The following is a 14,207-nucleotide window of genomic DNA, read 5'->3' as shown; positions in this document are numbered from 1 at the left end:
TCCTATTAACATACGTCTGAAATCAAATAGTTGTTGAGGTGTCGATCATGTGAATTGTATCCAGTATGGTCATCACTCAGTGCGTATGGCATCTTCCTGTTGTCGCTCTCTGCTGCTTTCTTATTCGTTGTATTTGTCTGACGTGAGTACTTAGTCCTGTGGCTGTCACGCTGTTGTTAGACTTAGCGTTTACATGTTCAGTTGCACACATATATCTGAAGTTGTGCTGGTTCGGAACGAGATTTGTATTTCCGTGAGATGTGAAGGTTGGAAACAGTACAATGGAATGTGAGCAACGGAAACAGCGTAATGATGTCCAGTAATTCCATGAGGGAAATGGCAGACACAGTATTCTGCTGTAGTTTAGCCTACACAGCCAATCAATGGAAAAGTGCAATGAACGCCAAATAACATCTTCAATGCTGCATTATATCTTCTTCTTTGAGAAGTAGAACTAAAAAGATGAGTGGGAAGCAAACTGAGCGCTTCCTGTAGTACAAACGAACGATTACCATAGAACAGATTGGCACATATCTCAACAAGTACGTGTTTTCAGCCAGCACTATATCCTATAATAATACTCACTATGTTGCTATTGAATGAAACTTTTCCACAGATTAAGAATTTGTAAGTAAAGTATTTCATTTTATTTAACAATAACTTAACTATGAGAGTAATGGCGCTTACCAAAGGTTAACTTAATTTACTAACAAATTTCGTAGCATCTACCAATACAAATGGCGATCCCCAGATGTACAGAAGTACACTACGTTTCCTATTTAGGTATAAACACTACAGAGTTTAATGTGCCAGTACTCTGATTACCTTATGTATTACGTATTATTGAAAACCATGTTAATATTTTAGTTTGGTATTTTAATGTCAATTAAAGACTACTGTTATTATTGCAGTGAAATTGTCTGTTTGTGGCCCAATATTACTACAGTTGATGAAACAATGAAAACAGTGTAACAACGCTTTGCGAATTGTAAGCCACATACGAACTACATCTTACAAACACCTTAGAACATAACCAAATGCAGCTTGATAATTATTCTTGAAAATAAATATTCATTTAGCTATAGCTTTCCAACGTGCTAGGTCAAATATAATGCTCACTTTTTGTAATGAATGTCGTCCTCCTTTAAATGTAGTACAGGCCAGGGCCTAGTGCTACACAATACCTTAAAATAACGGGCATATTTGTCATTAAACTTCCTGGTCCAGAGCCCCAGCTTTGCTTTATTAAATAATCTGCGCTGTTACTAACGCGTCTGTGAAACAATAATGTCAGTTTTAAATGTACCGCGTAATGGGGGCGGACTGCAGCGCTTCAGCGATGCTTTTTCCTCTCCGCTGCAAACAGCGTTATAATTCTGAAAACTGGGATTAATTGATACAGGTCTAACATTTATATAAAACAAAAGTCAACTCGCACTTTAATTTATTATCTATTTTACACAGCTCAGACAATTACATTGCATTGCAGACCTGGGTAAGTAGTGTACGTAATTACGCTTCAGAAGACCACCAGACAGAAAGAGCGCGCGCGCTCCTCCATAGAGAGAGAGAGAGAGACAGAGAGAGAGAGAGAGAGAGAGAACTGTATAAATCGGTTGAAAACCGCAGATGAACACTTATCAGTACAATAATATCTTTCATTTTTCAAATACATCATTATTGTCTTTGTTCTTTAAACTTTCATTTTTGTAATTGTTAGCATAAAACACTATTTCAGTGCATTTGATAGTCACACAAGCTTTTCTCATAGTTTTTGTACGTCTTATTTCACTTGCAAAAAGTATCATTAATACCTATGGGTAAAAGGACGCTACAAGAGGAAAACCACAACCATATTTTCACAGTACTCTTAACAGTTCCAAATACGTTGCATCAGCTGTCTGCGATGATATTTGCAATCCCACTTGTGTTTGACGCAGTATGACTCATCTCTATGATAACCGCTGCGTCTCGAGTTTCATCAAGATATAGGTACTTCAGGATTCACGCGATACGTACAGAGTCGACGCAAAATAAGACCACTGAGTCACACCAGTGGTAATGCTGCGGTTAAAGTCCGCCGCTGGTTTGGAGCTGGGAGAATCGGCGCAAAACGCCGACTCACGGTGGTACCGGCTCTGTGTGACCTTCATCCGCTATAAAACAGCCGGCCGTGCTGCCCGTTCTCAGCAGTCACTGGACGACGACTTGAAACACTGACAGCAAGCAGGACCGCTCTGTTGACTGGCATTTCAGGACGGTGTAGCCGAGAAAACTTGCGAGTGCAAAGTAAGTGGGACAATGCGCCGTACCGATACCGTCGTAAACTTTATCTCCTTCTTTTGTTATCGTCCATATTTGTGTATGTTTTTGTATTTGTATTATTGATTTTTTGTTTAATGGCTAAAACTGTTATATCATTGTTCAAACAATATGAGAACATGGCTAGGTGTTTTTATGTCGCGGCATAAGTTTATTATACGCTGAAAAGAAAAGCTGGACATGTTGTGTTAAGTGCTATAGAGATATCCCCACAGGACAGAAGATTTTCCAATATTATTAACTGCGCTAAATGTCAGAATGTTTTTGACATGTGGTTGTGATTAAGCGTGTTATTTAATGTATTGTTAATATAAGTGAATGGTTTTATTTACTCTCAAAGAAAACAGCTACTTTCAGAAACCCGATAAACAAACCTTATTATTGCGCTTTGCGCGCTTTGATGCTTGTTGCTGGCCAAAAATCAGATAACATGGGTCAAAGTGGAGTAATAGCCATCGCATTTAGAATATTTCCTCGATATGTTTTACGCAGAAGATAGGAAGATATCGAGGACGGCATGAAACTATCCTAAATACTGATGACTTTAAATAAAGCGGAGCATTTTCTGCAACTATCTTTCACAAGCTGCGACATCGTCGCGAAAAAACAGTGACCCGTATATGTAATAAGTTTCCTTTAATTTACGTCTATAGTCACAAACTTTTTGTTAACAGATTACGGGTTTCGGTCTTTAATGACCATCATCAGATCTGTTTCATTAGGATTTTGTTTTCATGAAACAGATCTGATGATTGTCATTGAAGACCGAAACCGGTAATGTGTTAACAAAAAGTTTGTGACCATAGACGTAAATTAAAGGAAGCTTATTCTGCAACTGTATCTGCAGTTATATTATTGTACACATCCTTCCGTAATTTTTGCAGTGCGCTGTATCATTTGAAGAAAAATTATAAATTTTCAGTATATTTATTGATACGTTAAAAGTGTGGGTCGTACCAGGTAAGGCCCACCCTTGCCCATACTACGAGTATCTGTTGTGGAAAGTCTTGTAATCGTATCTTGAAGTGTTTGTGAAATATTAGGCGTTTCCGTGTTAGATGGGACATGAGTGGCATTGCGAACTGATAAGAGTTAGTAGGGCCAGTCCGAAATAAGGATATTATTATTGTTAGCAAAAAACTTCACAAACCATGGCTCTTGATTTCACACTGGTTTGCATGGTAGTTCCTCATTGGCTTTTAATTTCCCTGTTCCTCACTAATAGGATTTTTGATACTCACTCTGACATCAAAGAGACATACTCTAGTTTTTTAGATGGGTCTTCGCTCTAGAATATGTTCTGAACACACATGGCGAATTTTCGTTTTTTCCGGACGGCAAAGTGCGTGTCAAGCCGACAACGTGTCATAGTTTTAATTTTAGATGTTTAGCTTTCATTTAAACCATAGATTTCTATGTCTGGTAGCTTCTCCATTATGCTGTATTTTATCATTGATTCATCCAAATACGAGGGTTACAACTTTAATAGTGGCAACTATTTATTTACAGCTCATACAAAATAGGTACTTGTTTGAAAGTTTTACTGACCTTCAAAGCATTGTGTACAACCCGTTGCCAGCGATGTGGAAGTCGTAGGATACTCTTAGCAGTGCTAGTTGTGTTAACAGTTCGAGCGGCGCCGTCTATTGCCCGACGAATTTGTAGCAGTTCTGAAGCAAATGCCGTGAAGTGTTTCCTTCAGTTTAGAAATTTAATTGAACTCACGAGGGCTTAAATCAGGGGAGTGCAGTAAGTGGTATAGCACTTGGCAGCCCCATCGGTCAAACAAATCAGTAACAGCTTGCACTGTACGTGCTTGAGCATTGTCACGCAAAATGATGGTCAGATCCTGCAGAAAGTGTCATCACTTCTCTCTCTACGCTGTTTATTTTTGGAACACAACCTACGACCAGCTTAGAGACAGAAGTGATGACACTTGCTGCAGGACCTGACCATCATTTTGCAGGACAATGCTCAAGCACGTACAATGTAAGCTATTACTGATTTGTTTGACTGATGGGGCTGATAAGTGCTATACCACCTACTACACTCCCGTATTTTAAGCCCTCGTGAGTTCAACTCGATTTCTAAATTGAAGGAACACTTCACGGCATTCACTTCAGAACTGATGTAAATTCGTCGGGCAATACAACTGGTACTGCTAAGCGTATCCTACGACTTCCTCATCGCTGGCAGCAGGCTATACACAATGCTTTGAAGGTCAGTAAAACTTTGAGAGACGTGTCTATTTTGTACGAGCTGTAAATAAATAGTTGCCGCTATTAAAGCTCCAAGCCTGGTACATTTCTCAAGATATTCCTTTCTAAGATTTTTGATTCCACCAATTCTGATTTTGTTAATGCCCAAATATCACAAGTGCACGACGGCACTGCTATGATAAGAGTTCTATATGAATGGTGATTCAGCTGCCCCTACTGATTCGTTTTATCCCTATATCAGTAACAATGGCCACATAAGCAATAAGCACATAACCGGTATAAGTTTACTTCTAGGACTTTGGGCGACTGTTATCAAACGGAATCATCCTGTAAAAATACCAGTGAGGACTGGCCATGAGTTGCACCCTATTTTTGGACCAAGTGCTAGAATACTTGTCCAAGTATCTCCATTCTTTCTTTGTGTAATAAGCTGTGCAGTCATACAGGTTTTGAATGTCTCTGTATGCATATTCCCTACACAGTACCTAATTTTGAGTAATTCATTCACAAACGCTGGCTTATGAAGTGTGTTCTACCATTGGAAACAACGACATAAACAGAAGATGTCAAAATGAGAAATGTGTAAGTAACAACTTTCCGCTATATAACGTCTGAACCGTGGAATAAACTTACAGAGACATACAAAACCTTTGTGACTACAGCGCTAATAACACGAAGAAAAATTGGGGAAACTTGCATAAATATGACAGGTGTGAGGTATATTTTGGTCTAAAAATATCGTGGCCCACATTCTGTTGCACTATCCCACTTTAGCAGACCTGTGACGGAATTTTCAGCTACCGGACTCGATATCCTTATTTTTAGCTGACAACGCCTCGACTGATTTCGTTTTACGTTTTGTACGGGAAGGGGGTTTTATCATTCCAGCTAAGTCGTTTGTCAGTCTCTGTTCTCTACTCTAGTGCTTTCAGCCTGGACGTTTTAATGTGTTGCAGAGTGGCTGCTTTATCCTTTTTTACGGTCATCTGCTCTCTTGTTTTAATCCCTTCTACCTGTTTCTTGCGACTCTCTGTGGTTCTCTTGTCGTATCTCGTCAATTGTAGTGTTTGTTGCATTTCTGTAGTCCTTGTGGTTTTTCTTTTCTTCAGGTTTTGTAAGGTAAGTTTTATTTGTTTTATTTTTTCTCTCGTGGAGTTTTTTCACAGGAACGAGGGACAGATGACCAAGCAGTCTGGTCCATTCACCCCCCCCCCCACCCTTCCTCTTTAAACCAACCAAACAACTATCTCCTAACTCACGGTCAATCCTCACTTGTAATTTTTACTGTACGATTCCGTTTTCTAACAATAGCCCAAAGTTCAGAGTGGAAACTTATATCGAGTACGTGGCTGTCGCCTTTCTGCGTACTGTTCCTGACACAGACGTAGTGTGGGTTGCATAAAATCAGTCACCCTGTCTGTGTATCCCTAAATTCGTTTGTGTTAAGATTGCTTTTTATTATGTCTAACACTGGAAGTCAACACATTATTGCTTTATGTATTCTTATTTTTCATCCCTTATTCGTTATTGTTTTCTGTATTTATCATGGTTGCAAGCTAAGTAAAATGTTTTGCTTTTTCATCTTTTTGCATACGTATTTTCAAGATACGCATAGCATTAGTTTGTCATGAAATGTCAAAGTACTTGGTTTTATCTTTATTAATTTGCAGTCTTCTAGCAAGTAAGCTGTTGTACAATATTGCACTGTGTGAAATATTTCTGTGGCCATTTTCAACTAAGATTACTATGTCATCTGCAAACAACAGTATGTTAAAGCTGTTCCCTAGTTTCCTTCGAAGGGGCGTCGAATTTATTTTCCTGATAATGTGTTCTGTAACGCTGAAAAGCGAAGAGGGAGTAGCATCTCCCAGTTTCACACCAGAAATAGCGAAGAACATTTGTAACAGACTTTTTTATACCATGACTCTAAAATCAGGGATTTCTGTGTACGTTTTCAGAAGCTGCATTCATTTTTCTGGTATTTTAAATTGTTTCAGTGTCAGTGATTAGCAAAGACACAGATTTAGTGGGGAAGTAATTTTCAGTAACTCAACAGCCTTTTCTATATATTGGCTGCACAGTCAACACCGTTCCCCACCATTTCATTTTTTTTTTTTTTGCTAAATGCAAGGTTTAGTCTTTTCCTTTAGTTAAGATCCAACAATCATTAGTTAATCAGTTTCATCTAGCACTGAAATCCTTCTGTTTTGTTTTCTAACATTCACTTACAAGTCCTTATGCAAAGAAAATACCCCAAAAAATTTATACAACAATATTAATACAATTTGCTAAAACAACCTCCACTGAACAGAGTTGTTTTTCAGTCCCTTAAGCTGAAATGAAAAAAAGCTCAGACAATACTAGAAGACAGTTCTTTTACAATAATCTATAAATTAACAATTCCAGATGACACCTGCCATTAAATTTCCACGAGTAAAATCAGTCTGCCAGAAGCATTTATGAGAGTGGTCGCCGCGCGGGATTAGCCGAGCGGCCTGGGGCGCTGCAGTCATGGACTGTGCGGCTGGTCCCGGCGGAGGTTCGAGTCCTCCCTCGAGCATGGGTGTGTGTGTTTGTCCTTAGAATAATTTAGGTTAAGTAGTGTGTAAGCTTAGGGACTGGTAACCTTAACAGTTAAGTCCCATCGGATTTCATACGGATTCTCTGAGAGTGGTTAATAAATAACTTAACCAATGCTCAGACAGAAAATGATGAGCTTAAGTTCTCACGCGATCATTTGCAGTTAGTCAACCAAAGGAAATGCAGTTTATAACATCCAGTTTACCAGGAACAGTTATCAACATATTAACCTGAGCTCTCCACTTTTTCCGATAATTAATACAGTTTGCCAATATACACAGTCCTCAAACAAGAAAAATTCCAGAATACTATATAACCGTGCACAGTGAGATGTTACAATAACAGAAAAGATAACTTTTTTCAAAGTAGCACGTACAGACTAACCGTCCTTAAAATTACTTAACATCTACTCACCCCTGGAACCGGTCGTGTCTTTGTAATAATTGTACCAAACTTCTCAGGCCTCACTGTCAGAACAAGAAGTCCTCCTCTATCAATACAGCAGGTTACAGATCGTGCCTTATTTCCACCAAACCATATTAACTTATTCGTTACCGGCACTGTCCATACTTCTCCCTATCTTAGATCAGCTTCACAACACAGTGTTACGAGGTTCTAGGACAACTTCATCGGGTCAAACCGAAACCAGTCCCCTTGTTTCCAATGACCAAAAGTTTCAAAAGTTCCAAAAGCGACATACCATCATTCTACACAAGATGGCTACCGTGGCGTGCCTTCTTCCTCCTTCGAACTAGCGGAAGTCTGTGCATGTGCCTTCCTTCACACACGCACGCTCCTCTGCTCCCAGCAGCCTCAATCGATCCCATCGGAAATCTGGAACCATCTAACAGTTTCTAATAATAATGTTAAGTGCTTTTCTAGAGAATACGAAAAGCATGTGCACATCCAGGATGTATTCAGAGAAGAGTACATAAAATTAACTGTTTATCCATATTTATTTCGGATCATATTTTCTCACAAGTTTTGACAGTGCGCAGGACAGTAAAATGCTGCTCTTTGTCCATAATTATCCTTTCTCAGCTACCTTCATTGCGAATCCCTTTTGTTGTAGCACGTTGGCCGCTTCCAGTGAGACCTAGCAGGTGGATTGGCTACTGTGCATCGCCGTCAGCATGGAGCCGCTGCTAGGCTGTTGGCTGAACGACCTGCTGGCCGTGTTGCTGGTGGGAGTGGCCGCCGCCTACGCCTGGTTTTCGCGCCGCTTCACCTACTGGAGCAGGCGGGGCGTGCCGCAGGCGGAGCCGCAGATCCCGTTCGGGAACCTCAGGCGGAGCTTCCTGGGGCAGACCCGCCTCGAGTTCGTAGTTCAGGACATCTACAACCAGTTCAAAGGTGAGGCCCGCTCTACACTCACCACACGTACAAAGTAAGGGGTTACTTGTGTCTAAACATACTGTACGTTAGCTTCACACACCACGATTCCTCTCACCAAGGGCAGTGCAATGGTTTCGCTCATACATGACGTCTCATCAGCAACGCGTCCTGTCCGGGAATATAAAATCACAATGGCGGCAGGTAGTGTCAGGCGTTCCCCAAGGCTCAGTATTAGGTCCTATACTCTTCTCTCTGTACGTCAATCATGTGTCATCGGTTCTGACTGAGGTGTCAGGTCAGAGGGTTGTTCTGAACACAATTTCGACACAAGGCAGCTCAATAGGCTGTGGAGTGGAAGGGGTAGGCTAGCAATAGAACAGTGCATCACCATTGACTAGACACTCATTTATTGGACACATAAGTCAGGTATTACCTAAAAGGAACAATCAGTACAAATTACAAAATAATATTCTTTTCCTTTAAGTCACTCAAACATTTAAACAGGCAAATAGCAATCATTTAACTGAAAGCCTTTTAAGAAAGCAAGACTAGAAAATTTGAATGATGAGTTAAAATCATATTTAAATAAGCACATATTTTAAAACGAAATACTTCCTTTAAGAAACCAGCGATCAAAATTAATTACATAATCCTCAACAACCATATTACACCCAAGACATTTAAGATTAAACAGTAATATATAACATCAGAGAGCTGCAGTCCCAAATTTTAAGCAGGACGTTTCAGATGGACTGCACTGCAACAGTATAATACAAGTCCCTCAGTGGATCTCCCCACAGAGGCAGTTATGGCCGCAATCGACAAAATATCAACATCATTCCATGTACAGACCTAAAACAAACTAAAATCTCTCTTAAATTTGGTACAGTTAATTCCCTTTCAACATAACATACATCACAAGTCTAGCCCTTGGACGGCACCGACACCCCGCAATTTAGCACGCGATGCACTCATCACGTATCCTTACAAAATCCAAGAACAGAGAGCCGGCTCCCCAATAGCGGAACATTTAACCACGCGCAGCGTGCGGGTTTGCGGGATGCTGATCTCGCCCTTAACCTCAACACCAGTTCAAATACTAGTCAGCCTACAGTCTTGAACCTCCAAACACATTCCTTCAGTTACTGCATAGAAAGCCAATGTCATGATGGGGAAACAGACCAGCATATGATAAAAGCTTAAGCAATTTCCTTACTAGACAACCCTTATGAATAGTAGCCGTAATTTTTTTTAAACGTGAGCACACCCACAATCAAAAGAGAAACCACGCCAATCATAAGGACAGTAGCACATAGGCAAGTAGCAATGGTAACTTCTGCTTAGATTGGCTACAAATCAGAGCGTGATTTAACACACCAGAGAACCATCTTTACAACATAACCAGCAATACAATAGCAAATTACTCACACGTGTAAACCCCCCCCCCCCCCACGATTTCGATTCGCAAAGCCATAAACAAAACGTGGAGAACGTATCACTTAGATCAACATAATGGTGCTCCCTCAGTTACCCCAGATAACTGACTCCCTTAGTTGCACAGCAAAGAACCAGACCTAATGAAACCACCACAGTTTTCGCCTCTAAATTAGCACAGTACAAGTGAGATCAATCACATCGCACGGAAAAGAGCGTAGACACAAGCTCTTACCAATTCTCTTCTCCGAAAACAGCCACCAGCCACCGCAACTCTCGGGAACCACTGGGACATCCAATGCAAAAATCGTTACTCCTTCACACAAATTACAGGACGCCCGCTCCTGCTTGCTACGGCGCCTACCGTTCAGAGCCAACTTGTATATCTCCATGCGACAGGTCCGGTCCCACACTCGCTGCGCGTCCACCACGTCCCGGAGAACCCCCCCCCCCCCCCCACCAGGACCACGCCTCGTTACTCCTAGCGTAGTCCCCAGAGGGCGCTGCTTACCACCCTGACCGTGGCAGGAAAGATAAACCACCAGAGTGGCACTATCGATATGAGCCGCCACGGCTCACTGAACTATTGTAAATACACTCCTTGAAATTGAAATAAGAACACCGTGAATTCATTGTCCCAGGAAGGGGAAACTTTATTGACACATTCCTGGGGTCAGATACATCACATGATCACACTGACAGAACCACAGGCACATAGACACAGGCAACAGAGCATGCACAATGTCGGCACTAGTACAGTGTATATCCACCTTTCGCAGCAATGCAGGCTGCTATTCTCCCATGGAGACGATCGTAGAGATGCTGGATGTAGTCCTATGGAACGGCTTGCCATGCCATTTCCACCTGGCGCCTCAGTTGGACCAGCGTTCGTGCTGGACGTGCAGACCGCGCGAGACGACACTTCATCCAGTCCCAAACATGCTCAATGGGGGACAGATCCGGAGATCTTGCTGGCCAGGGTAGTTGACTTACACCTTCTAGAGCACGTTGGGTGGCACGGGATACATGCGGACGTGCATTGTCCTGTTGGAACAGCAAGTTCCCTTGCCGGTCTAGGAATGGTAGAACGATGGGTTCGATGACGGTTTGGATGTACCGTGCACTATTCAGTGTCCCCTCGACGATCACCAGTGGTGTACGGCCAGTGTAGGAGGTCGCTCCCCACACCATGATGCCGGGTGTTGGCCCTGTGTGCCTCGGTCGTATGCAGTCCTGATTGTGGCGCTCACCTGCACGGCGCCAAACACGCATACGACCATCATTGGCACCAAGGCAGAAGCGACTCTCATCGCTGAAGACGACACGTCTCCATTCGTCCCTCCATTCACGCCTGTCGCGACACCACTGGAGGCGGGCTGCACGATGTTGGGGCGTGAGCGGAAGACGGCCTAACGGAGTGCGGGACCGTAGCGCAGCTTCATGGAGACGGTTGCGAATGGTCCTCGCCGATACCCCAGGAGCAACAGTGTCCCTAATTTGCTGGGAAGTGGCGGTGCGGTCCCCTACGGCACTGCGTAGGATCCTACGGTCTTGGCGTGCATCCGTGCGTCGCTGCGGTCCGGTCCCAGGTCGACGGGCACGTGCACCTTCCGCCGACCACTGGCGACAACATCGATGTACTGTGGAGACCTCACGCCCCACGTGTTGAGCAATTCGGCGGTTCGTCCACCCGGCCTCCCGCATGCCCACTATACGCCCTCGCTCAAAGTCCGTCAACTGCACATACGGTTCACGTCCACGCTGTCGCGGCATGCTACCAGTGTTAAAGACTGCGATGGAGCTCCGTATGCCACGGCAAACTGGCTGACACTGACGGCGGCGGTGCACAAATGCTGCGCAGCTAGCGCCATTCGACGGCCAACACCGCGGTTCCTGGTGTGTCCGCTGTGCCGTGCGTGTGATCATTGCTTGTACAGCCCTCTCGCAGTGTCCGGAGCAAGTATGGTGGGTCTGACACACCGGTGTCAATGTGTTCTTTTTTCCATTTCCAGGAGTGTATCATATGTATGCTGATGACCTTCAGTTTGTATCTAAGTGCGAAACCACCGATGCACTATCAAAATGGGCACAGGACATAGGACTAAAACTAAACCCATCTAAAACCCAACCGGTACTTGTTGGTCAATCTAAGCTCAGTAGGCCAAAACATGGTGAATCCGTACCATCTTTAAAGGCGCTGCAGTCTGGAACCGCAAGACCGCTACGGTCGCAGGTTCGAATCCTGCCTCGGGCATGGATGTTTGTGATGTCCTTAGGTTAGTTAGGTTTAACTAGTTCTAAGTTCTAGGGGACTAATGACCTCAGCAGTTGAGTCCCATAGTGCTCAGAGCCGTACCATCTCTTATCCTAAATGGAACAAATATTAACTTCTGTCCCTCAGCAAAGAGTTTGGGAGTAATAATAGATGAAAATCTAAATTGGACAGAGCACGTAACTGCAGTGAGCAAAAAAGCATCAGCATCCGTTCATGTCCTACAAAAATATAAAAGACTCTTCCCTTTCGATCTGAAAAAGAAATTAGTACAAACGCTTATACTCCCAATCATTGACTACAGCGATATTATCCTACAAGGCCTCTCTCAGGAAAATTCGCGACGTCTGGAACTGGTCATGAATGCCTGCGTCCGATATATCTGTGACGTTCGACTTTTTGATCACATTTCTCCAGCATATGCAAAATTGTCCTGGCTGCGTGCAGACAAACGCAGAGATTTCCATACACTCTGTCTCATCTACTGCCTTATAAATGTACACTGTCCCTCATATCTCTCCTCGTCCTTAACGCTTATGTCGGAACAACATGACAGAAACACACGTTCCCATCATAATAAAATCCTCTCTGTTCCACTGCATCGCTCAGTCACCTTCTCCACGTCCTTTACAGCAGCGGGAACCGGACTCTGGAATACCCCCCCCCCCCCCCCCTCCGTTATGTTAGAAAACTTAAAAACATGTCCGGTTTCAAAACACAGTCAATGACGTATGTACTTAAGCAACAGTAATGCCTTCCTCTGTACATGAAAGCACTTCACCTCATTACTTCCCTCTTTCCCCCTCCTTAAATCGCCCTTCCCCAAAACTCGCTATACTAGTAAACATCTACTTTACACACCAAGGTATTAATGTACATCTGCTCAAATCTTCATTACCATTGCCAATTTTTCTCATGTTTATCATTATTATTTGATTTTTTTATTTTACTGTTATTATTATTGCTTTTATCATAATTTGTATGTATAGCACCTGTTGTACAAAATACTGCCAGTATTTACTTTATTAGGTCTTAGTCATTATTCTTTATTGATATTGACACTAGAATAATCTAATTTTCTTATTTAAACTATTGTCATGATGTAACTCTGATGTGTGAAATGATGCATGTGTGGAACACTGGTCCGATGTAAGAGAGGGCGTGATGGCCCTAATCTGATCAGGTTAAATAAATAAGTAAATAAATAATGGTGATGATAGTAAGCTGGTCAATATTGGCGAGGTGGAAGTCTTATCCACACTCATAGTGGAGGACGATTGCAGTACACAGCTTGGTCAACATGCTAAATTTTCGGGGGTCGAAAATAATGACAAATGTTATAGCTCCACACAATTGAAACAACCACGTGCTTTTGACATGCAGTCGCTCACGATACGGGATAAATCAGAGCGGCCTTCGAAATACCAAACAGGCTACTGGTATTTTTTTAGTTTGTAAAAGTTATTTGTTTAAAACGCTTTATCCTCCTAAGTAAATTAGAATATTACTGTGCAACAGAAAACGCTGTAAGTGCTTCAAACCCTGCATCTTTGACAACACACAAAGGGTGTCAGTAGGGACGTGGCCTATATTAAGCTGTCATTCACCTGTGACATCCCAGAAGCTTCTACATTACGAACCATTCTTTTTCTTGTGTATATCAATGACGTTTCATCAGTAATGTTGTGATTCGTAGACATTCAAGTATAGTCTTAGAAGTACTGGTTAATGAAATTTTCAGGGACATTAATAATTGGTTACTACAAAGTTATTTGTCATTATACTTTGAAAAGACACTGCAAGCAATTGAGAACTTGTAAGATGTTTCCCGCCCGTATATGCCTAAAATATTAAACCAGTCTTCAATTCTTGGGATTGCAGATCGATGATAATTTCAGCTGGAGGAGAATGTTACACAACGGCTTAAACACCTAAACAAATCTCCATTTGCAATGCGAACGTTGTCAGACGTAAATGAATAAAAGTAAAAAAGCTAGCACACTTTTGTTTACTTATTCTCTGTAACGTCCTGCCGAGTTATTTTT

At 42.3% G+C, this 14,207-nt stretch overlaps 1 protein-coding gene across 3 annotated transcripts in view; it reads left to right on the top strand.

Moving 5' to 3' along the window:
* Positions 1-14,207, top strand: part of LOC126262240 (probable cytochrome P450 6a13) — a 71,832-nt gene that overhangs the window by 46,540 nt on the left and 11,085 nt on the right. The window contains exons 1-3 of one of the 3 annotated variants that reach the window (XM_049958711.1): positions 2,189-2,289; positions 6,948-7,104; positions 8,194-8,474. In XM_049958711.1, the coding sequence (XP_049814668.1) occupies positions 8,255-8,474 (220 nt within the window). In that variant the 5' untranslated portion in view covers positions 2,189-2,289; positions 6,948-7,104; positions 8,194-8,254. Of the gene's footprint in view, positions 1-2,178; positions 2,290-6,947; positions 7,105-8,193; positions 8,475-14,207 lie in introns of those variants that run through there. The other 2 variants (XM_049958710.1, XM_049958713.1) reach the window with 2 other exon arrangements.

This window comes from Schistocerca nitens, chromosome 6 (assembly GCF_023898315.1).
Source record: "Schistocerca nitens isolate TAMUIC-IGC-003100 chromosome 6, iqSchNite1.1, whole genome shotgun sequence".
Taxonomy (NCBI): domain Eukaryota; kingdom Metazoa; phylum Arthropoda; class Insecta; order Orthoptera; family Acrididae; genus Schistocerca; species Schistocerca nitens.
The sequence above is the reverse complement of the archived record's forward strand: the minus strand, read 5'-3'. Positions and strand labels throughout refer to the sequence as shown.